Source organism: Miscanthus floridulus, chromosome 2 (assembly GCF_019320115.1).
Source record: "Miscanthus floridulus cultivar M001 chromosome 2, ASM1932011v1, whole genome shotgun sequence".
Lineage (NCBI taxonomy): Eukaryota > Viridiplantae > Streptophyta > Magnoliopsida > Poales > Poaceae > Miscanthus > Miscanthus floridulus.
This window is the reverse complement of record NC_089581.1, coordinates 13,928,103-13,951,900: the sequence shown is the minus strand read 5'-3', so window position 1 is coordinate 13,951,900 and position 23,798 is coordinate 13,928,103. Positions and strand designations below refer to the sequence as shown.

General features: G+C 46.2%; 3 protein-coding genes and 2 non-coding genes across 5 annotated transcripts; all 5 read left to right on the top strand.

Annotated features, from left to right (window-relative positions):
* Positions 1–12,202: 12,202 nt before the first annotated feature.
* LOC136536115 (uncharacterized) lies at positions 12,203–13,924 on the top strand. Its single transcript, XM_066528515.1, has 4 exons — positions 12,203–13,166; positions 13,274–13,356; positions 13,592–13,777; positions 13,868–13,924. The coding sequence occupies exons 1-4, from the start codon at positions 12,203–12,205 to the stop codon at positions 13,922–13,924; spliced, it is 1,290 nt and encodes a 429-aa protein (XP_066384612.1).
* A 401-nt stretch (positions 13,925–14,325) lies between these two features.
* On the top strand, positions 14,326–16,153 carry LOC136537988 (uncharacterized). The gene is made up of 4 exons (XM_066529964.1): positions 14,326–14,579; positions 14,682–14,785; positions 14,916–15,081; positions 15,182–16,153. The coding sequence occupies exons 1-4, from the start codon at positions 14,403–14,405 to the stop codon at positions 15,329–15,331; spliced, it is 597 nt and encodes a 198-aa protein (XP_066386061.1). The 5' UTR covers positions 14,326–14,402; the 3' UTR covers positions 15,332–16,153.
* Positions 16,154–16,290: 137 nt separating this feature from the next.
* Positions 16,291–18,139, top strand: LOC136537987 (large ribosomal subunit protein uL13w-like). Its single transcript, XM_066529963.1, has 4 exons — positions 16,291–16,631; positions 16,723–16,839; positions 16,933–17,020; positions 17,831–18,139. The coding sequence occupies exons 1-4, from the start codon at positions 16,360–16,362 to the stop codon at positions 17,972–17,974; spliced, it is 621 nt and encodes a 206-aa protein (XP_066386060.1). The 5' UTR covers positions 16,291–16,359; the 3' UTR covers positions 17,975–18,139.
* LOC136541040 (small nucleolar RNA R12) lies at positions 17,327–17,406 on the top strand. The gene has a single exon (XR_010780147.1). It is a non-coding gene; the product is annotated as a small nucleolar RNA R12 (small nucleolar RNA).
* LOC136541140 (small nucleolar RNA SNORD24) lies at positions 17,603–17,684 on the top strand. The gene has a single exon (XR_010780235.1). It is a non-coding gene; the product is annotated as a small nucleolar RNA SNORD24 (small nucleolar RNA).
* Positions 18,140–23,798: the final 5,659 nt, after the last annotated feature.

Genomic DNA, 23,798 nt, shown 5'->3' with positions numbered 1-23,798 from the left:
TGGAATTTTCTTGTTTATGGAAACCATTTATCGGTTTCTACTGACAACGTTTGCCCTAGTGTTATTTCTTTTTTCTTTTTATATACCACAACTAAATTGTACCTAAACTTGTGCTAAATAGTGGCTCTCACATTCGGGACTGGTACACTGTGGGTGTGATTGGTTGTTTTGGTGAGGGAGGAGCCAGGATGGAGAGTCGGTCTAGGATGGTGAGATGTATGCTTAAACCGTGCACTCAGTCGTGTTTGGTTGTCTTTGTTGTTGGTCCAGTATGAGATGAAATCTTGTTTGGTTGCATGCATAGATGAGAGTTTTGAGTGTATGACACATGGGTTCCTGCGCCATGCCTGAATCAAGCCATCCTGTATCGAGAGGGAAGTGGAAATTGAGAAGATGAAGTCGTGCGGGATGGAGGAGGGCAGATGAATGAAAGGATATAGGCGAAATGTGTGAGGAGGACAACCAAACACACCGCATGAATAAGGTCAGACATCAAAACAGTACGGGGACGGTCCGATTCGGCATACCAATCACGCCCTGTATGCACGTGTCTCGAGAGGGGGAAAAAGGAAATGTGCCGCACGGCGGCACACGGTTCGTGTAAACCGTCTCATCTGGGGACAAAAAGCTGTGCCGACTCGAACCATTCCCTCGGCTTCGCAGTTCGTACGCGCACGCCTGGCCCGTCCACTTTGCGCTCTCGAGTCTCGACCTCGGGGAAGAGCACGAGAGGCTCTCTTTAACGCGTCAAACCTACCATGCCTTCTGACCTGTGCCGAGTGCCCAGACGCCGCCCCTTTCCTTTTCGGGGTCTCCCTCGGTGAACTAGATCGGATGGACCCGCCGCCGGCGAGGCGCGCGGCATCCAAGCGGCGGGACCGTCGACGGCGCCGCCGGCAGAGGCAGCGGACAGCCGCAGCTGCAGCCACGACAACAGGGGTCAGTGCGGCCGTGCTGGCCGTGGAGCCGCAGAACGCAGCGGCCACAGCCCCGGTGGCTCCGGCCGGCGCTGCTGCCATGCCGGCGACGAGGGGTAGGAACCGGCGGAGGTCTCGGAGACGGTGTGATCGGAGCGCCCGCGCGGCTGCGGCGGCGGACGAAGCACCAGCTGCGTCCCCCGTTTCAGGAATGCAACTACTGCCTTGTGCGAACACAAGGTTGACAAGTACCCTTGTGTGTTCATTTTGTGATGAGTGATTGTCAATGTGATCCACGAAGTAGGTTGAGTGGTGACTAACCCTACCATGGCGAAAGCTATGTGTGCGACATGTCTTTTGGCTTGTGTTGTGCAGGTGTGGAGCTCGGATGCGGTGGTCGACGGCGAGGTGAAGGTCAAGGAGGATGTGCCATGCCGACAGACCAGGAGCGGTGAAGGACGGACGTGAGGCTTGGACCGAGGGACCCAGAGGCCGGGTGACTAGCCGCGGTGGCTGACACTTGGGACATCGATAAGTGCAAAAAGACATGGAGTGACGGTGTTGACCGGGTCAAGACGGCGGACGCGTGAGTTGAGCGAGGCTCAGGAGGACTTGGCGGGCCGGCCGGTTGAGGACGGCGGTGACACGCGTCGGATGGCGGGGGACGCGTATGGAGTACGCTACTCGCGGACGGTTTGATGGTTTGGACCTCAAAACCATCGGATGGACGGTTTACGGGTTTGGGCCTCAAAACCCGGGCGGAGGTTCCAAGGAGGGACAGACGGCACGTGGCGGCATCGGGGAGTTCGCGTCGAGGCGAAGCTACCGATGAGAAGGCGCGGTGGCCGTCGGATCAAGATTACACCGGGTTGGACAACAACGCCCTTGGGCTTAGCGGTTCAACTCATTTGTATCCAGGGGTAAAACTGGGAATGTGTAATAGCCCTGTTAAATAGGATGAGGGAGCCCCCATCTCCCTCACCTCCTCTAGTTTTCATTTTCTCCTTTAGGGTTTCTTCCTCTAGTTTGCTTCCATGTATGAGAGAGGTCCACAACTCAAATTGTGACTTGGTTTTAAAGGAATCGGTGGCCGTAACCACCGTATGCCCTCCGGGATTCATGATTTAGTTGTGTTTTTTATGTGATTTTGGTGTTCTTCACGAGCTCCTTTTGTCCCCTCTTGTTTCCCCTCTCATTTCTTCGTTTTGGGATGGTTTTGGTTCGTTCTTGTTGCCTTGGATCGATCAATGACATAAGTAGAAGCTTTCCACCGAAGGAAATCCACTAATTCCTCACGAGATCGCAGATCCGAGCAATTTAAGTTCTTGACCTATTTTTTTGGGGATTCTTCAATTCCTTCGATTCACGGAGTTAGAGTTTGTTTTGGGCCATGATCCTTTAGAGGTTGCCTTTCTACTCGCTTGTGAACCCTTGTGCAAAGTTTCAAGTCATTTGGAGTTGATTTGATCAAGTTATGGTTTGATTTGATTTTTCCCGAGAAACTGCTCGTTCATACCGGACGTGTCCGATATAATCTAGGACGTGTCCGATATTTCTCACTTTGGAGTTTTGAGCTGAAATTTGGTGGAGACCTTCCCTTAGTGTCTAAAGAGTATGGTTAAAATTTCATGATTTTTGGACACCATTTGATGGGGTTTTGGATTTTTCTCTTTTGGTCAGCTTACTGCTGAAAATACCGGACATGTCCGAGATCATACCGGACGTGTCTGAAAATACCGGACGTGTCCGAAAATACCGAACGTGTCCGATATAATACCGGACGTGTCCGATATTTGCAGGAGCAGTGCTATTTTCTTTTGGGAGTTTGCTCGTTTGGGCTTCGATCTGTGTTCCGTTTGCTCTGTGGTGACCCGCTGTGTTCTGAGGGAGCATCCAACCTTCTCTAGGGTCGTGGTCATCAAGTCTTTCGTGTATGTTTTTTAGGGATTGATGTTGGGATAGTGGTCGAAGATTTCGAAAGAAATTTGAGGCTCCCATTCACCCCCCCCCCCTCTGGTCGTCGTTTTCGGTCCTTCAATTGGTATCGGAGCCAGTTAAGGATCATTCCACCTTAATCGGTCTGTGATCCACGAAGGCGACATGGAGCGTGGTTTCGGCAAACCACCGTACTTTGATGGGTCCAACTATCCTTATTGGAAGATCCGCATGTCTGCGCATCTCCAAGGGATTGATTGGCTCGTCTAGGAAATTTGCGAGGATGCTACTTACGTTGTGCTCCCTGTTGCGGCCCATATCACCCAAGATCACAAGGATCGGCACAACGCAAATAGCAAAGCTCGCAGTGTGCTTTTCTCAAGTCTTTCGCTTTCTGAGTTCGAGCGTGTCTCCGATTGTACTACAGCTCGAGAGATCTGGGTGAGGCTTCAGAGCTATCACGAGGGGACCGCACATGTCAAGACTAGACTCTACGAGACGTACAAGCGCGAGTACGAGAATTTCTCTCAGCTTGATGGTGAGTCCATCGATGCCATGTTTTCCCACTTTCAGACTATCGTCAACAAAATGAAAGCAAACAAGGCCAACCTACCTTATAGTGATCATGAGAGGGCGCTCAAGCTTCTCTATGCCCTTGATCGAAAGGTATGGGATGTGAAGATGTCGGCGATCATCGAGTCGGCCAACTACGACACCCTCATCGTTGACGAGCTTTTCAGCAAGCTCAAGTCCACAGAGATCGACTACCAAACCCAAGCCAAGCTCAAGAATCCTTCTGCACCAACCATGGCTTTGGTCTCAGGTAGTGGTTCAAGTTCATTGACTAACCCTTCACAAGCTTCCTTCTCTTTGTCGCGCTTGATGTCAGTCATAGAGGAGCAGCTGGAGTCTCTTGGGGATGATGAGTTGGCACTCATCATCAGTCGGTTCTCTCAGTTTCACAACAACCGTTTGAACCGCCGACGCAGTGGTGGCACGAAGGAGGGATGCTATGGATGTGGAGATCTAGACCACTTTGTCGCGCACTGCCCCAAGAAGAAGCCCTTCACCAACAAGTACGACTCCAGCAAGCGCAAGGATAAGCGCGACTACACCTCCGGCAAGCACAAGGCCAAGGGCGGTTTCGACAAGGAGGCGATCAAGAAGGCATACCATAGGAAGGCCAAAGCTCAAGAACGCGTCTTCCTCGCTTCCCTCAGCGACCTCGACGACGACTCCGACGATGATCACTCTTCTTCTCCCTCAACCGACGATGAGTCCGAGAAGAAGCGCGAGGACAAGCTCAACGGTCTCTGCTTTATCGTCGGTGCAAACCGTGGTGGGTTTTGCACTATGGCGGTTGACGGTGGAGCAAAGCTCAAAAAGGACGTCGACGTCAACGACGATGAAAACGAGGTACCACCCACACTTGACTCACTTATGCTTGAGCTTGATACTATGAATGATACATTGATGAGTCAAGATAAGTTGCTTAAGCGTGCTGCCCATGAGAGAAAAGAGTTTAAGGACCAGCTAGAGGTTGCTTTGAAGGAGTTGGAGCTTGTCAAGAGTGGTGTAGTGGTGTCAGAGGAGGAGTGCGATGAGTGCGCTATACACATGTCTAACCTCTCTGACTTGCAATCCAAGTATGCTGTTTTGCTTGATGAATGTGATGAGCTGAAGTCTCGTTCTGGGTTGCTCGGTGCATGCAAGTCCTGCTCAGGCTTGCAATCTGAGTTGGCAGAGAAGGTTGCCAAACTTGCTGAGTTTGAGAAGGCCAACTCAGATAGCACCACCACTACATGTGTTCGATGTGAAGCTTTGGTGTTGGAGCTTGAGTCCTGCAGGCATGACAAGATGGGAACCGAGGAAGAAAACACACAACTTCGGTCCATCTTGAGCTGGGTGTCGTGCAGTGAGCCTCAGTTGGGCATGATGGTGAGCCAGTTCAGGCGGGGAACTGACTCATCGGGAGTAGGCTTTGCTATAGGTGGGAAGGGTGAGCATGTCTATGGCAAGGTTGGTAAACATAGTGGTTTGAACCCAAGTGAGAAACCCACCAACACTCCCAAATTGATCAAGATCCCTCCACCAGAGCCTACCAAGCCTATGATCAAAGATGGTGTGTTTGAAGAACCACCAAAAGCTCCACCATCCAAGCAAGTTTGGGTTCCCAAACCAAACCACTTTCAGAACTCACTCGATACTCTACCCAACATCTCTAGTGCACCCCTTCCTAAAGCCAAAAAGACTCAGAGAGTGAACCACATCCACAAGAGAGTGAGTCAACCACCATCCAAGAGAGAGGTGAGGTACCACTGTGACTATTGCCATAGAGATGGTCATTTGGCTGAGTTTTGCTTTAGGAGGAAGAGAGATGAGCGGCGTGAGTACGAGTTGAACAACTGGAACATGTACCGTCCTCCCCATGGCGTACATGTACCACCTGTTTAGAGGCACAGTGTTAGGCCTAGAGGTGCAATGCCTCAAGGTGCTAGGCCTCAGGTGGTGAGACCACGTGGTGGTCGTGCCCAGCGTGGCCCAAGTCATGATCTATATGACTCTAGACCTCGCGACAGTGGCTTTCAGTCCCACACTCCTAGCGGACCACGTTTTCCCCCACATGGTGATCGCTTCTCTCCAATAGGACATGGCATGTATGGTGTTTTTCCTAACACTTTTCCAGGGCAAATGACTCAACACTGGTATTCTCCTCATTTCACTAACCCCAGTGTTGTGCCATTTGCTCACCCCCTGTCTTTCTATTGATGCAGAGTGGAGGCCTGGAGAACACATGGCTTATTGATTCCGGCTGTTCGCGCCACATGACCAGAAGTTCCAAATGGTTCTCCAGCCTCGACCCCATGCAATACAAGGAGTACATCACATTTGGGGACAATAGCAAAGGTAAGGTGCTGTCTCGTGGGACCATTCGGGTCAATGAGTCTTTTATCTTGAAGGACGTTGCTTTGGTTTCAAGCCTACATTTCAATTTGCTCTCTGTTTTGCAACTCCTTCAAGATGGGTTTGAGGTGCGCTTTGAGACTGGACTTTCTCGTGTGCTCGATTCTCAGGGACATCTAGTTTATCAGATCGTTCCTTTTGGTCGAGTTTTTAGAGCTGATTTCTCTTAGTCTTTCGGTTCTTCTCGCTATTTGGTTGCTGAATCTTCTTCTGATTTGTGGAAGTGGCATAGGAGACTTGGTCACTTGAGCTTCGATCTCCTAGTGAGGTTGAGTTCTCTTGACATGATCTAAGGATTGCCCAAACTTAAGTTTGAGAAGGATCTGGTATGCCATCCCTGTCGCCATGGAAAGATGGTGGCTGCTTCCCATCCTCCAGTGACTCAGGTCATGACCACGAGACCCAGTGAGCTACTCCATATGGACACTGTTGGTCTGGCTCGGGTTCGGTCAGAGGGAGGGAAGTGGTACGTTCTTGTGATCGTGGATGATTTTTCTTGTTATTCTTGGGTGTTTTTCATGGAGGGCAAGGGCGAAGCATTTTCTCATGCTCGTGACTTGATCTTGAGGTTGCAAACTGAGTTACCAAAGAATGCCATACGAGCTGTCCACAGTGACAATGGCACTGAGTTCAAAAACTCATAGTTTGACACTTTCTGTGCCTCGTTGGGTCTTGAACATCAGTTTTCTTTGCCCTATGTCCCTCAGCAGAATGGTGTTGTTGAGCGCAAAAATCGGACTTTGGTTGAAATGGCCAGGACGATGCTCGATGAGCATAGGACTCCTAGGCGTTACTGGGCCAAAGCCATCAACACCGCCTGCCATGTTTCAAACCACATTTTTCTTTGTGCTTTCTTAAAGAAGACATCCTATGAGTTGCGGTTTGGGCGTCCACCCAAGGTGAGTCATTTTCGAGTCTTCAGTTGCAGGTGCTTCATTCTTAAGCAAGGTAATCTTGACAAGTTTGAATCTAGATCTTCGGACGGTATATTCCTCGGTTATGCTTCTCATTCACATGCGTACCGTGTGCTTAATCTTGAGACTAACCATGTCGTGGAGACTTGTGAAGTCACCTTCGACGAAACCATGCCCTCTTCTATTTCTGTCTTTGAACGTGCAGGTGATGAAGAGATGGGTGACAGCATTTTCGTTGAGGATGACGATGACTTCGATTGGGATAATCCCAAGCCATCTCAACCAGCTACCCCAATCGAGCCAGCTTCGACCACTTCGGCTCACGACCCCGAGCCCTCCACCTCTACTTCATGGGGTCCATGCGAGCCGCTTCCTCAATCGACTGAAGAGGCCCTAACTGTGGATGAGGGGGAGGTGACTTCGTCTTTGGGTGCACCTCGACATATCCAGCGATGCCATCCTCCTCAGACCATGATCGGCGACATCGACGAAAGGGTAACGCGTTCCAAGTCTTATCATATTTCCCATTTCGCTCATTCTGCTTTCGTAGCTTCTTTTGAGCCTCGAGATATTGGACACGCACTATCTAATGCCGATTGGGTTAATGCTATGCATGAGGAGTTAGAGAACTTTGAGCGGAACCAAGTGTGGGTTTTAGTTCCACCTCCACCAGAGTGCCACCCCATAGGTACAAAGTGGGTTTACAAGAACAAGCAGAGTGAGGATGGGGTGGTGGTGAGAAACAAGGCGAGATTAGTGGCTCAGGGTTTTTGCCAAAAAGAGGGAATAGACTATGAAGAAACATTTGCTCCTGTTGCCCGTCTAGAAGCCATTAGGATTCTTTTAGCATTTGCAGCTTCGAAAGGGTTCAAGCTGTATCAAATGGATGTAAAGAGTGCCTTCTTGAATGGGTACATAGAGGAAGAGGTTTATGTGAGGCAACCCCCTGGCTTTGAAAATCCAAAGTACCCCAACCATGTTTTTAAACTCCACAAAGCCTTGTATGGTTTGAAACAAGCCCCGAGAGCCTGGTATGAGCGTTTAAAAGCTTTCTTGCTTGATAAGGGTTTTAGGATGGGTTCCGTAGATAAGATTTTGTTCCTCCTCAAGCAAGGCACAGACATCCTTTTGGTTCAGATATACGTGGATGATATAATCTTTGGTGGCTCTTCTCATGCTCTTGTTGCCAAGTTTTCAGATACCATGAGCAGGGAATTTGAGATGAGCATGATGGGCGAATTGACTTTCTTCCTTGGGCTGCAAATCAAGTAAACTCGTGAGGGGACGTTCGTGCACCAAGGCAAGTACACCAAGGACGTGCTCAAAAAATTTGATATGGGTGAGGCCAAGCCTCTTTTGATGCCCATGTCAACCACGACGGCCCTAGATGAGGACAAGGAGGGAGAAGCCGTGGACCAGAAGGAATACTGAAGCATGATCGGGTCCCTGCTGTACCTAACGGCGACGAGACCGGACATCCAGTTTGCAGTCTGCTTGTGCGCGCGCTTTCAGTCTTCGCCGTGCACGTCTCATCGTCAAGCCATCAAGCGGATCCTCAGGTACCTTCGTTTCATATCCGAGTTTGGTCTTTGGTTTTCAGCTTCCTCCTCTCTTTCTCTTTGTGGGTATTCTGATGCGGATTATGCTTGTTGTCGTGTTGAGAGGAAGTCCACTTCGGGGACTTGTCAGTTTCTTGGATCTTCTCTTGTGTCTTGGTCTTCTCGCAAGCAGTCTAGCATCGCCCAATCCACCACAGAAGCTGAGTATGTTGCTGCTGCTGCTTGTTGTTCCCAGTTGCTTTGGATGATAGCTACTCTGAGAGACTTTGGGTTAGAGTTTAGGCGAGTGCCTTTGTTTTGTGACAGCACCAGTGCCATAAGTGTAGCAAAAAACCCAGTCCTTCACTCAAAGACAAAGCACATAGAAGTTCGCTTTCACTTCTTACGTGACCACTATGAGAAAGGTGATATCGATCTGCACCACATTGATACCCAAAACCAGCTCGCAGATATCTTCACCAAACCACTTGACCAAGCTTAGTTTGCTCACTTGCGAGGGGAGCTTGGAGTTTGTTTCCCTTTTTAGAGGAGGGGAACTTTGGTTGTTGTATTCTAGTTTTGCTTTTCTTTGTAGTTTAGCCTTTGTTTATGTTTTTATATCATTCTTGCATATCATATCATCATGTATCATATTGCATCCTGAGCTTCATCCTTATAGTAGCTAGATTGACACTATGCTCTTGTTGGGGATGTTATGGATATACAATGATGTGCTTTTAGCTTAGGCTCCTTTTGATCAATTGATACATGTTATGAGCTAAGCTTGTTTTCCAAACTGTGAACTTGATTAAAACTTATTGAAACATGAAATGTGTTCACCACTACTTGTGGCACTAGCATGTGTAGAATGTGTCGAGATCTTTTTCTTGCTTCATATATATGCTTAGTTGCTACGGCTCATACCTTGAGTTACACACTTGCTTGAGAAACTTGAATTTGTGCGAAAACTTGAAAATCAAACTAAGTGATTTGAAAAGATCGGGATGGGTCTGTACTATCCTATGTCAGAGTATCGAGACAGCTCCAAATTGCACTCATTGGTGAACTTGAGCTCTATAATGGATACCGAGATCATTGTCTTAAGCTTCTGATTGCCTTTGACATAGGCTTGACATGGTCGCTAAGTCAGGTTTTGATGACACAGATAACCTCCCGCACACACTTGTCTGACAAACTTTGGTAATAAGCTGCATAACTCCGATAAATTTCAATTGGTGTCTAAAATTTGATCAAACCACAAGTTTGTCTCATGACATGATGTGTGAACTTTGTTTGGGGTAGTTCACTTTGCATACATGTGTAGCACAAGGCCGATCTCCTGTCTATTTTTGCTATGTGCTCCTTTGGTGGTGAACCCTCTTTTAAAATTGCTCAAACTTGATCAAAATTGCTTAAATGCCATATTTTGTCTCATTTGGTCACTTTGAGCATTTGCTGGCACTTGTATGTGTTGCTATATATACATGACAGCATCAACTAGAGCCTCTTTTCAATCTACTTACTATAATCTTGAAGCTTCTGCATTCGTGCATTTTTGCATTCATAGCATGATTTGAGGGGGAGATGCAATTCTTGGGCTCTAGCTTGATAAGTGCATATGTCAACAAGGGGGAGAAGTTTCCACACTCACAATGTCACCTAAAGTTGAGCGATATGCATTCATTTGAGAGAGATTGCACTTGTTCAGGGAGAGTTGCATTTGAGGTGTTTTGCTAGATGTGTTGAGCCTTTGCCTCTTCTAGAGGGTCTAGCAGTTTTGCATTTGAGGTGTTTTGCTAGATGTGTTGAGCCTTTGCCTCTTCTGGAGGGTCTAGCAGTTTTGCATTTGAGGTGTTTTGCTAGATGTGTTGAGCCTTTGCCTCTTCTGAAGGGTCTAGCAGTTTTTCGGCTTTTCGAGCTTTGCTAGTGGCGTTGAGCCCGTTGCCTCTTCTTGAGGGCTAGTTTTGTTTTACTTGGTTGCGTCGAGCCGTTACCCATGTCTTTAGGGACCAAGTTTTGCTCATTTTCAAATGACCCGGTTCTTGGCTTTTCTTTGACTTTTGGTCATTTGGGTGAGTTTTTTCTTTTCTCTTCTTCTTTTTTTTTCTTTTGCTCAAGTTGTTCGTGTATTGATGTTGACAATGCACTCATCAAGGGGGAGATTGTGAACACAAGGTTGACAAGTACCCTTGTGTGTTCGTTTTGTGATGAGTGATTGTCAATGTGATCCACGAAGTAGGTTGAGTGGTGACTAACCCTACCATGGCGAAAGCTATGTGTGCGACATGTCTTTTGGCTTGTGTTGTGTAGGTGTGGAGCTCGGATGCGGTGGTCGATGGCGAGGTGAAGGTCAAGGAGGATGTGCCGTGCCGACAGACCGGGAGCGGTGAAGGACGGACGTGAGGCTTGGACCGAGGGACCCAGAGGCTGGGTGACTAGCCGCGGTGGCTGACACTTGGGACATCGACAAGTGCAAGAAGACATGGAGTGACGGTGTTGACCGGGTCAAGACGGCGGACGCGTGAGTTGAGCGAGGCTCAGGAGGACTTGGCAGGCCGGCCGGTCGAGGACGGCGGTGACACGCGTCGGATGGCGGGGGACGCGTATGGAGTACGCTACTCGCGGACGGTTTGATGGTTTGGACCTCAAAACCATCGGATGGACGGTTTATGGGTTTGGGCCTCAAAACCCGAGCGGAGGTTCCGAGGAGGGACGGACGGCACGTGGCGGCATCGGGGAGTTCGCGTCGAGGCGAAGCTACCGATGAGAAGGTGCAGTGGCCGTCGGATCAAGATTACACTGGGTTGGACAACAATGCCCTTGGGCTTAGCGGTTCAACTCATTTGTATTCAGGGGCAAAACTGGGAATGTGTAATAGCCCTGTTAAATAGGATGAGGGAGCCCCCATCTCCCTCACCTCCTCCAGTTTTTATTTTCTCCTTTAGGGTTTCTTCCTCTAGTTTGCTTCCATGTATGAGAGAGGTCCACAACTTAAATTGTGACTTGGTTTTGAAGGAATCGGTGGCCGTAACCACCGTATGCCCTCCGGGATTCATGATTTAGTTATGTTCTTGATGTGATTTTGGTGTTCTTCACGAGCTCTTTTTGTCCCCTCTTGTTTCCCCTCTCGTTTCTTCGTTTTGGGATGGTTTTGGTTCGTTCTTGTTGCCTTGGATCGATCAATGATATGAGTAGAAGCTTTTCACCGAAGGAAATTCACTAATTCCTCACGAGATCGTAGATCCGAGCAATTTAAGTTCTTGACCTATTTTTTTTGGGCTTCTTCATTTCCTTCGATTCACGGAGTTAGAGTTTGTTTCGGGCCATGATTCTTTAGAGGTTGCCTTTCTACTCGCTTGTGAACCCTTGTGCAAAGTTTCAAGTCATTTGGAGTTGATTTGATCAAGTTATGGCTTGATTTGATTTTTCACGAGAAACTGCTCGTTCATACCGGACGTGTCCGATATGATCTAGGACGTGTCCGATATTTCTTACTTTGAAGTTTTGAGCTGAAATTTGGTGGAGACCTTCCCTTGGTGTCTAAAGAGCTATGGTTAAAATTTCATGATTTTTGGACACCATTTGACGGGGTTTTGGATTTTTCTCTTTTGGTCAGCTTGCTGCTGAAAATACCGAACGTGTCCGAAAATACCGGACGTGTCCGATATTTGCAGGAGCAGTGCTGTTTTCTTTTGGGAGTTTGCTCGTTTGGGCTTCGATCTGTGTTCCGTTTGCTCTGTGGTGACCCGCTGTGTTCTGAGGGAGCATCCACCCTTCTTTAGGGTCGTGGTCATCAAGTCTTTCGTGTATGCTTTTTGGGATTGATGTTGGGACAGTGGTCGAAGATTTCAAAAAAAATTTAAGGCTCCCATTCATCCCCTCTGGTCGCCGTTTTCGGTCCTTCACCTTGGCGTGCCGCGCCGCGCCATCCACCATGGATAGGCTTCATGGCCGCGCCGCTGTGAATAAAACAAGAAAGAGAAATTTTCAGGCTGGGAATAAGGCGCTACAAGATTCTGCGGCTGATGGTGCTGCCTGCTCTTCTCTTGCCCGCCGTGAACATTCTATCAGATTAAATGAAGCCTCAAGGAGCAAGATATTTAAAAGATCCGATGTAAGGTACCCGATTAATAGTTGCACTGCACGAGGAACTGATATGGATTATCACAAGATGAAGAGTGCCGATTTGCCAGGGAACCTGGAAGAAGTATACCAGAATGGCCTCATCTCTCTGCAGAAGTCGGAAGAATATAAGGAAAATGAAAATGTTTCTTCTCTCAACTCCAGCAGTTTACAGGAGGGAAAAAGGAGAAGGAAAAAAAGAGGCGGGAAAAGGCATAATCGTCGCAAAAAAGCTACTTCACAGGATTCTCCAGCACCAACTTTTGCTGATAATTCTGGTTTGATGATGTTCCTTTCTGAGAACTGTATTTCAGGTCTTAAACCAGAGGAACAGAGTAAGAAGCAAGATCAGAAGAAGGCACCCATGGCTAACTTAGTTTTAGTCAACAATGCAAAGAAATCAGGACCATTTGCTGTGAATTTGGAAGGCGCTATTGAAAAGAGCTGTGAACTGGGAACGAATAGTTTGGACAACAGCTTTGAAAATAAGTATGGTCTGGCAAAGAATAATTTCGACTGCACAAATGTGGTGAGAAATGGATTGCAAGAGCAAGACTTAGCATGTTTGTCAAGCAGTCGCAATGTTAACTACCTGATCCCTTCCCATTTGGCTGAGGAATATATGGAAAAGCTCAAACTTGTCTTTTCGCCGGGAAAGTCCTTAGGGTTACCGAAGAAAAAGCTTCTCATTTTAGATCTTAATGGTTTACTTGCAGATATCAACGAAGACTACCACAATACTCACATGGCTGATGCCAAGGTTCGAAGAAAATTAGGTGAAATTTCTAGTATTATCACCTATAGTTATTATTTGACACATTGCTGATCCAGAATGTGGTTGAAGATGTTTATATATGATATGATAATATATTCCTTTTATCAGTCTTCCAAAGGCCTTACTGTGATGATTTTCTCAACTTCTGTGCCCTGAATTTTGAGCTAGGCATATGGTCCTCAAGAAAAAAAGTATGATTTCTTTTCATCTTTCTCCATTTTGGATTTCCTATTTTGTTTTGCTTGGTACTTATTGTGGCATTCTAATTTGTGCAGAGAAAATGTTGCTTCGGTTGTCGATATTGTTATGAGTGAATTCAAACCGCGCCTACTGTTTTGTTGGGTAGGTCAACTAAACAAATGCTTGTTCTCTTTCTTAGTTTTTCTTTGCTATTAATATATTTATTTATGGCCTTAATATGTCCAGGACTTGTCTAAATGCACATTCACCGGACACAAAACACTAGAGAATAAGCACAAACCATTAGTGCTGAAGGAATTGAGAAAACTATGGAACATGGAAGAACCAGATCTTCCATGGGAAGAGGGGGACTATTCACCTTCAAATACATTACTAGTGGATGATTCTCCTTACAAAGCTCTGCGCAATCCTGTATTTGTCCAACATCTCCTATATGCCAAGCTTTTCAACGTTCACTTATACTGAATATGACACACAACTGCTTTTGTCTATCTTGTGCAGCCATATACTGCAATTTTTCCTCTCTCCTACAGTTACTTGACAGTGAAAACTAGCTAACCACAGGACAGCTTACAAATATCAGGCGCTAAACTGCACTGTTTTTTCCGTGCTCCATTTTGGTTTATCCTTGTAAATGTTTTGCACGTTTTATTTGCTTTACCACCAGTAACTTTGTGCACGTTTGGCTTACTATCCTTGTTCAGGCACGTGTTGCAAGTTTGCAACAAGGCTCTGAACATGCAAATGCAAAACGAGCTCGTTTTAGACACAGTATACTTAGCCTTGCCACGGTTACTACTTACTAGATGGCCCTATAAAATCTTCGTTCCCCCATGGCAGACTTCAGATCAATCCACTAGCAAGTCGCCTTCTTCCCATTCCTTTCCATCAACATCAAGCAAAAGACTGAATCGAAAGCTAAACCCCAGTGTTTACATTACATATACAAGAAGACACCAACGACACCAGGACCCCAGGAACACTGTGAAACGGCAGGCAGCTGGAACGACCGATCCGGCGATCCACCGTAATCACCATGGGATTCTTCCATGGGAAGACCTCCAAGCAGACCTCGAGGGTTAAGAAGCTTCTCGAGCTCGCCTTGTCGCGCCTCGCCATTGCACGCCGTCCCCGCCTTGCTCGCAAGTCAATCTGCCGTAGCGATGTCGGCCAGCTCCTCTCCCTCGGCTACCTCCACCGTGCTCTCCTTCGCGTACGGACCTACGATCTCTCTAAACACACATCAAATGAAGCGTCGTACTCGTCCAACGCGGGAGCACTAACGAACCAATGCAACCTTGATTTCTCCGTGCAGGCAGAGCAGGTCATAGAGGAGGATAACATGATGCAGTCGTTCGACATCATTGAGCTCTACTGCAAGCGACTCGTTGAGCATGCCACGCAATTAGACAAACCGCAGTAAGTTCATTTCATATGGTACTTAGCATCTTAACTTGATCGCTTGAAGCATTTGGCATGATCTGCTATTCTATTTGGTTTCTCGCCTGTTTTTCAGTTGCATGACTACTGTGTTGTGCTTCATGTGCAGGGAGTGCAGCGAGGAGATAAGGGAGGCGGCCGCTGGGATCATGTTTGCAGCCAGGTGGTGCGGCGATCTGCCGGAGCTGCAGTTCGCACGCACCATCCTGGAAGACAAGTTTGGTAGCGACTTGGCTGCGATTGCAAAGGAGGGAACCGGCATTGTCGATCCCATGGTAACTAGCATGAACTTTGTCTAGCATATCTTATCATGGATATGGAACTGGCAAAAGGTATTCCTAACATTTACAGGGTTGGTTTGTGTTACCGTTGCAGTTGGTGTGGAAGTTATCCGGCGACAAAACAAACATGGAGCTGAAGAAGAAAGTGGTCAAGGAAATCGCAACGGAAAACAATATCATGGTGGAGTTCTCCGAGCTCCAGGAAGCAATCGAGCACGACAGCATTGGCAGAAGTCCATGCTAGGAGTTCGACCATGAAACAACGTCTCAAGAAGTGAATGGATGAAAGTTCATAGTCAGATAAGGTCTTCCTTCCCCCACAAAGGACGAATAGTCTTGGAGCCAGCCCGGGATCCAGGGAGCAACGAGGAGAAATGGAGAGTGCATTTGACAATTCCAACTCTTATGATCAAGCAATTGTCAAATTTTTGCTCTTAAAATTGGATGTTGTGTCAAAATAATGTAACACTTTGGTTGTATGCGGTCGCAAAGACCGAAATAATTTCTTTTTCAAAACAGACGCATGTATCATTCAAGATGGAGGCATGGAGAAAGGTACAAGTGTATTGGATCATAATTTGGAAACGGCAATATATGCACAGGTTTGCTATTTCGGCTTCCTGCTTTGATACAGCAGTACTAATACGTAATTACAACGGTTTTAAAACATGAGGAATACTGTGACAATTGCTGCTTATATATATTCTATACAACCACATAATGCAGGCTTGGTGTTCATTAATACTGAACCACAGCCCACAATACTAAGCAAGGGTAGCAAGGGAAAGTAATAAGTCAAAATTGTTATTCTGCTCCAATTTTAAAATCTCCTAATTGACATCTGTTTAACCCAATTTCATTACCTAAATTAAAAGGCATGGACCAATTGCAATATGGATTAGTTCAGTTGCATCTGGAATTGCAAGATTGATAAATTTCAGTTGCATCCCATTTGTATTACCTGAAATTGCAGGAACATTCCCTCTGGTAATCCATGCAATCAATTGAACATTTCAGTTGCATTAGAAATTGCAAGAGAGCCAGTAACCCTGACGGTGTTCTCCAACCAGCCCAAAGACACTTCATCTTCCGCACACCCAACAGCGGGCATGGGCCTTTTCAAAGAGAAACGTTGCCACGGCCTGGCCCATTAATGAACCCTGTCCTTGATCTCTATAAATGAGAAACCCTAACACCTCTCGTGTCCACTTCACCCGCTCCCCCAGCCACTCCCAACCCTAGAGCCGCCGCCGCCTCACAGGTAAGGCCGCCATGGTCTCCGGTTCCGGCGTGTGCGTGAAGCGCATCGTGGTGGACGCGCGCCACCACATGCTCGGACGCCTGTCGTCTATTGTCGCCAAGGAGCTGCTGAATGGGCAGAAGGTGGTCGTCGTCCGCTGCGAGGAGATCTGCATGTCGGGCGGCCTCGTCCGCCAGAAGATGAAGTACCTCCGCTTCCTCCGCAAGCGGATGAACACCAAGCCGTCTCACGGCCCCATCCACTTCCGCGCCCCCGCCAAGATCCTGTGGCGCACCATCCGCGGGTATGTGAGCAACGCAACGCCGCCCGGATCCGTCTGATTTTGTTTTTGCGATGCGTTGTGGGATTTATGTGTGCTGCGGTTGTGTTTGCAGTATGATTCCGCACAAGACCAAGAGGGGAGAGGCGGCTCTGGCGAGGCTCAAGACCTACGAGGGCGTCCCGCCGCCGTACGACAAGACCAAGCGCGTGGTCATCCCTGACGCTCTTAAGTATGTGTTTTCATTAGTGTTCGAGACTGATTGCTGGTTGATCTTAGATTGTGATGTTCGTGTCTGATGGTGTTCTGTTGTTGTGGTTCGTAGGGTTCTGAGGCTGCAGCCTGGGCACAAGTACTGCCTCCTCGGCGAGCTCTCTAAGGAGGTCGGATGGAACTACCATGACACCATCAGGGTAAGCGTTTTCCCACACTTATTTTCTTGTATAAGTATGTGACATCGTTTTGCACGAACACTTTGTGCTGATGTTATGATTAGTCTGGTGATTGGTATCTTTTTCTAATTGGAAATGAACTGTCTTGCCTTTTGTGCTGATGTTATGATTAGTCTGGTGATTCAGGCATTACTAGAAGTTCCTTTAGTTTCGTCTGTGCTGGACACCTTTTATTACTGAGAATTTATTCACATTTGTTGTTGAATTCTTGTTGCTAGAATAGCCTTTTTTCATCTTGGTTGAGATATTATGCTGAAATGTGCATGATTCTGGATGACGAAGAAAAATCAATCGGATTCCCATTGATTTTACAATATGATTTTAACAACCAGCTACTTCTGACAAAATCATGCCACTTCAGACTATACTTGCCTCTGGTTTGGAAATCTGATGCTTTTTGCTGATGTTTGTGTCATTTTGATTGATTATTTGATACATGCATTTGTTATGGTGATGCGCCATTTTCATATCATACGAATGGTTCTGTATGACCTTAACTCCTTTAAATTTAAATCGATTCGTTCATTTGTTTTTATTGTGATGTGCCTATGATGTGATCAAAATATTTGCTACTCTTGATGGGTGTTCCCATTTGATGATCTTAACCACCAAGATCTCTGAGGCCCATCACATTGCTATTAGAAAGACTCAGTTCATGTGATCACTTCAGAGTGGCAGTAGGAGTTGCTGATGTTTTATGGTTGCGTTCTTTTACATTGTAATTTAACCTACTGTGTAGTGATTTCTGACCGCCCTTGTTTGCTCTATCAGGAACTTGAGGAGAAGAGGAAGGAGAAGGCCAAGGTTGCCTATGAGAGGAGGAAGCAACTGGCCAAGCTGCGTGTCAAGGCTGAGAAAACAGCCGAGGAGAAGTTGGGATCTCAGCTGGAGATTCTTGCCCCGATCAAGTACTGAGAAGCTGTGCTTTCTATCAGTTTTGTGGAACATCTGGCCCATTGTTTTAAGTAGTTTGGTAAAAGTTTGTGACAGTATAATCTTGAGTGGTAAACCGTGTTATCCTTCTGTGACTCCAATTTTGAACACATTTTCTAGCTGGTGAATGAACTGTTTGGTTTATCAGATGTATGGTTCGCATTCTCATTCTGGGAGACAGGTCTCATGCGTCGCTGACTCTCACTACCACATGCTTACATAGAACTGTCTCCCTCCACACGATTATCAATTCAGGAGTGGTGATTAACCAAGTTAAGTTGGGCACTGGCTGAACCCTAATGCTTGCGCTGCTGCTCAATGCTGACACAGTTGCACAAGCTCTATCAGATCAAATCCCAGCTGCACACTCATCAAATCTCTGTATGGACTAGCAGCAGACTCCAGTCTTTAGGCCTTTACCTCAATCCAGATGTGTTGTAGCGTATTGGGATGGATTTTCCAATCCACATCCAATGTTGTAGTGGATTGCGATGGATTTTTCAATCCACATCCAAAATGCCCTTAAGCGGCACATGACGAATTGCCTAGTAAGCACAACTGCGAGTTTCTCTGTATTGCTAATTGAGTGTGGCTTGGAAAGCGCTGGGCGAGCTCCAGACACGAGTAGCGCTTGGACATTGCAGTCGCAGGAACAGGTGTAATTGATCATCAGGTTCGTCACAATGGATCCTGCGATAAATTAGCCTGCGGATGTAGTAAGTTCAAGTTGCAGGCTTGCAGCCGAATCTGATGGAGCTCCCGGCACTGAATTTTACTTTCCAATGCAAGGTTATGGATGCCATTGCCACTACCAGTGGTCATCTTCGAATGCCCCCACCTAACCCATAGTATGTCTTCCTATGAGCTCACGAATATCAGCACTGTTACAAGGTTACAGGTACGCGTGTAACAAATAGTATCTCCGGGCCTATGTCATTTACATTCAGGCCTAGAGAAATTATCTACATCCACAAAAAAATAAAAAGCTCTGGAGATATGTTATTTTTCTGTTGCGCACAACAGAATAACTGTTTACCACTCCAAGTGCCGGGACCGGGACGAGAAGCTATGGTAATATGTTAATCGTTGAGTAACTTTATACAGAAAAGACGCTTCAGAGTGTTTATACAGAAAGAAGCTAGTAAGTAGTAACACTAAAAATGCACACAAGATCTTCCATACTAATAAAGTCAACAAGTATAAGCCTCAACGTGCATCAGGGGTTTCTTCCTGCAGCAATTGTGTTTCAAGCCAATGAATGCCAAGCAAAATGAAACAGCAATTGCATGATGTCCCTGAACCTGAGCGAAACCCTTGCCTACCGCTTCCGTCAAAACAGCTGCATCCATCTTCTTACGGTCTGTTTGGATCTACCAACTAAATTTTAGTTGGATAAATTTAGTTGATAGGGATCCTAAAAGACCAGCTAAAGTTTAGCTACTTCAGCCAAACTAAACCCAACTAAAGTTTAGCTGAGTCTATTAGCTGAAGGATTAAAACATCCTAGCTAAAGTTTAGCTTAGAGAACTTTTAGCTGGCTAAAGTTTAGCAATAGCTAAGTTTTAGTTGGGTGGATCCAAACAGGGGCGTCTTGTATGTTGCTAGAGAATGTGTCGGAAGTTATGTTAAAAATGGGAAACAAGGATCACGGCTCTATCGTCGTCTTTCACCAATGAAGCCAAGCTATAAGTGACATTTTAGGTTAAAAAAACTATAATTAATAATACATATATCAGGAGATATTTTGGTTAACATGCCTAACACAAACAGAGTAAGTTACCATTTTGCCACAGCATGTAACATTTTGTCTGAAATTAGACGTGCACACGACAAGAGCAAGCCTATATAGGCTTATCTAAAGCATGGAAAAACTCAGTAAAATGCCAGGGACAAAATTGTCAATTTGAGCAAATACTGCTCATTTACAATATGATGATGATGATGATGATGATGATGATGATGATAGTGACCCATGATACAAATAAATATTGTTCACATAATTTGAGTGAAAGATGTTTCTATTTCGTACAAGAGAAATATTAACAAGTGCACACATATGTAACACCTTACACATTTACTATTCACAACTCATCAAACTCAAGATACATTAGAGGATTAACTGCAAAAAAGCTTGAGAATGAAGCTTAGAAATGCAAAGGGTCCAGACCATGAGCACCGATTTTAGTGGCAATCTGCTAGTCTTGTTCACTGACAAGAGTTCAGTTCCAATTAGGAGCCTGCAAGAGTGATGGAAATTTACATTGCAACTAATTCATTTCTCTTCTGAGAAACTGTAACCCACCCGAATCCTGCAACAAAGTTGTATGGTAGTTCAAGGTGAAGTCTAAGCCTAACCAATGCGTGTATTAAGGTATCCTCAAAACGCGGCTGATCTCTTAAACCTTGGTCCACCATGGTTTCCCTGTTGGATATCAAGTATTTGTATTTGATCACAAAAATACTGAAAAAAGTAGCAGCTAGATAACCAACATGTTTCCAATGGAATGGTTCATTTAAACTCAACATTGACTCCGTGGCCCAATGGACAAGGCGCTGGTCTATGGAACCAGAGATTCTGGGGACAAATAACTTTTTACCATTATAACGGACGGCCACTCTCCAGTTCTCACCTTGGCGAATTCCCATATTCTTTCACCAACGTTGTTCGCTCCGAGATACACTTTTACCACTTTTGCACTCGTGACGCTCCAGCACAGCTTGCCACGTCGGCCCCGAGCGCGCGAAGGGTGCAAAATAACCTCGCCTGCCCCTGCCCCCCTCGTCTTAGCTATCCGGGCCGGTCTCAGTTGACCCAGCCGGCCCATTTGCCCTGTCCCCTTCATCTCTCCCGCGCTGACAATGAATGGAGCATAGGTAGCAAATGCACAGATCACAAACTCATCAAGTGATAGAAACAAACCTAACAGTTAAGCATTGCATTACATGACAGGTTTTGTATAGGTAGCAAATGCACATATCTCCCCCGCGTTGATTCCTTTGATTGGTTGTATAGGTTTAAGGCAGAGGTGGAATTGAGATCACCTGGTAGTATTGTTGAGGTTGATAGTGAGGAAATTGATGGCAATGTTCATTTTACTAGATTTTTCTGTTGTTTCAAGGCTGCCATAGATGGTTTTAGAAATAGGTGTAGGCCTTACATTAGTATAGATTCAACCCACTTAAATGGGCTCTGGAATGGCCAGCTGCCCTTTGCTCAAGCATTGGATGGCCACAACTGGATGTTTCCATTGGCCTTTGGATTTTTTGGGTCAGAAACCAAAGACAACTGGATCTGGTTTATGCAGCAGCTTAGCAAAGCAATTGGCCCTATGGAAAATTTAGCAGTGTGTACTGATGCTTGTAAGGGTCTTGAGGCAGCAGTGGCTCAGGTCTGGCCTGATTGTGAGAAGAGGGAGTGTTTCAGGCATTTGATGGAGAATTTAAAGAAGTATTATACTGGAGAGGTGTATGCCAAGAATATGTGGCCAGCAGCAAGGGCTTACACTCCACACAAATTCAAGTTCTATTTTGACAGGTATTGTCAAGTGGCTGAATGACTACCATAACCTACTTTGGGCTAGGAGCAAGTTCAGTACAGAGATTAAATGTGATTATATCAACAACAATTTGGCTGAGTCTTGGAATGCCTGGATCAGAGAATGCAAGGATCTCCCTGTACATTGCTTGGCTGATGCTATTAGGGAGAAGACACTGACTTTGTTTGCTAAGAGGAGAAGGATCTCAGTTGCTTTGAATCATGGCATCTTGCCTGCTGTCATACACCAATTGAATGTAGCCTCCAGGGGTCTAGGGCACCTCAAAGTAAAGAAGGGCCATCCACAGGAAGCAGAAGTTACAGAAATATACAAGGACCAAGAGGTTAGGAGGCATGTTGTTTATCTAGAACAGCATGCCTGTACTTAGCAGGGAGTGGCAGCTCACTGGGAAGCCATGCCCACATGCCCTAGCTGTCATCACCAGCCAAAGACAACCACAAATGGGCTTGTTTGTTGACCATACTATTCTGTTGATAAATTCCAAGCAGCATACCATGGTGTTATCCCTCACATCACTGATAGAAACCAATGACCAGAAGTTGACAAGGGTTTCAAATGTCATGCACCAATAATCAAGGAAAAAAAGAAGCTAGGTAGGGAGAGGAAGAAAAGGTACCCTGGACCATTTGAAACTACTGGTAGAAGAACTAGGCAGGCAAAATACAAAGATTGTGGAGAGTATGGACACAGGAGTGGCAGCTGGAGATGCTCACTGACAGGAACAAGGAAAAGGTTAATTCTAAATCTATTTTGTTTATCATTCTCACCAATACTTATATAGTGTACCCTGATCTGTTTTGTTTCATGCCAGAAAGAGGACAAAGAAGACAGCAGCAAAACCTGGAAGGCCAAAGAAGGCAAAGAAGGACCAAGCAGATGAGGGCTCAAGTGTTCAGTGTTCACCAAGGACAAGACTGGCAGCAGCCAGAGAAGCAGCTGACAGAGCAGCCAAAGCAGCTCAGCTAGCTGCAGATAAGGCAGCAGTAGCAGCTGAAGCAGCAGCAGCCAAAGAAGCACCCCTGGAGACTGTATACCAAGCACCTGGAAGCCCCAACACACCTACACCCCTAGAGACTGTATACCAAGCACCTGGAAGCCCCCACACATCTACAAGGTACAATTTCATTCTTCACTGTACATTTTGCAAAATATTGAAGAAGCAACACTAAATGGTTTATATGCACACAGGAACAATTGTCTGGAATTGGTAGTTGTGAACGTTGTGAACCCGCTAAGAGATGAAGCAACTGGCAAAAGAAAGATGACACCTAGAAGGAAGCAACTAGCTACCAAGATCAAGAAGACTCCAACAAAAAACACTCCAGCAAAGAAGACTGCAGGAACCAAGGGGAAGAAGAAATGAGACAAAGCTTGAATTGAAAATGTCTCTTATTTTGGCCCATGCTGTCCTGGACCTGTTTATTTTGGGAAACAAGCTTGTATGGTCTTTTCTTTTGCAAACTGTTATGTAAAACCTGTCATGGATGTGGCCACAGTACATCCTTGTGTATGGATGGGGAACTGCTGTGAAGTGGCCAGAACAAAACCTGTCATGTAATGCAATGCTTAACTGTTAGGTTTGTTTCTATCACTTGATGAGTTTGTGATATGTGCATTTGCTACCTATGCTCCATTCATTGTCAGCACGGGGGAGATGAAGGGGACAGGGCAAATGGGCCGGCTGGGTCAACTGAGACCGGCCCGGATAGCTAAGACGAGGGGGGCAGGGGCAGGCGAGGTCATTTTGCACCCTTCGCGTGCTCGGGGCCGACGTGGCAAGCTGTGCTGGAGCGCCACGAGTGCAAAAGTGATAAAAGTGTATCTCAGAGCGAACAACGCTGGTGAAAGAATATGAGAATTCGCCAAAGTGAGAACTGGAGAGTGACCGTCCGTTATAATGGTAAAAAGTTATTTGTCCCGAGATTCTGGGTTCGATCCCCAGCGGAGTCGATATTAGGTAATTTTTTAATTTCTTGAAATCCACATTTCCTGTCTGCTCCCTGAGTTAAATCCACGATTCAACATTTCAACCTGTCTGGTCTCCAACACATCCTTTTTTTTAATCCACATTTCCGACCACTCGGCCCTTCAGCTTGCAAATCGATGCAATCACTCATCAAAGCAAATAGAGCAAATAAAATTATTTTCGGCTATTATCAGTATGGACAGAATGGCAAGACAGCTGCATGCCTGCATAATGAATGCCAGAAAGTAGTATTGAACAATTACAAAGGCCAAGAAAGTAGTTT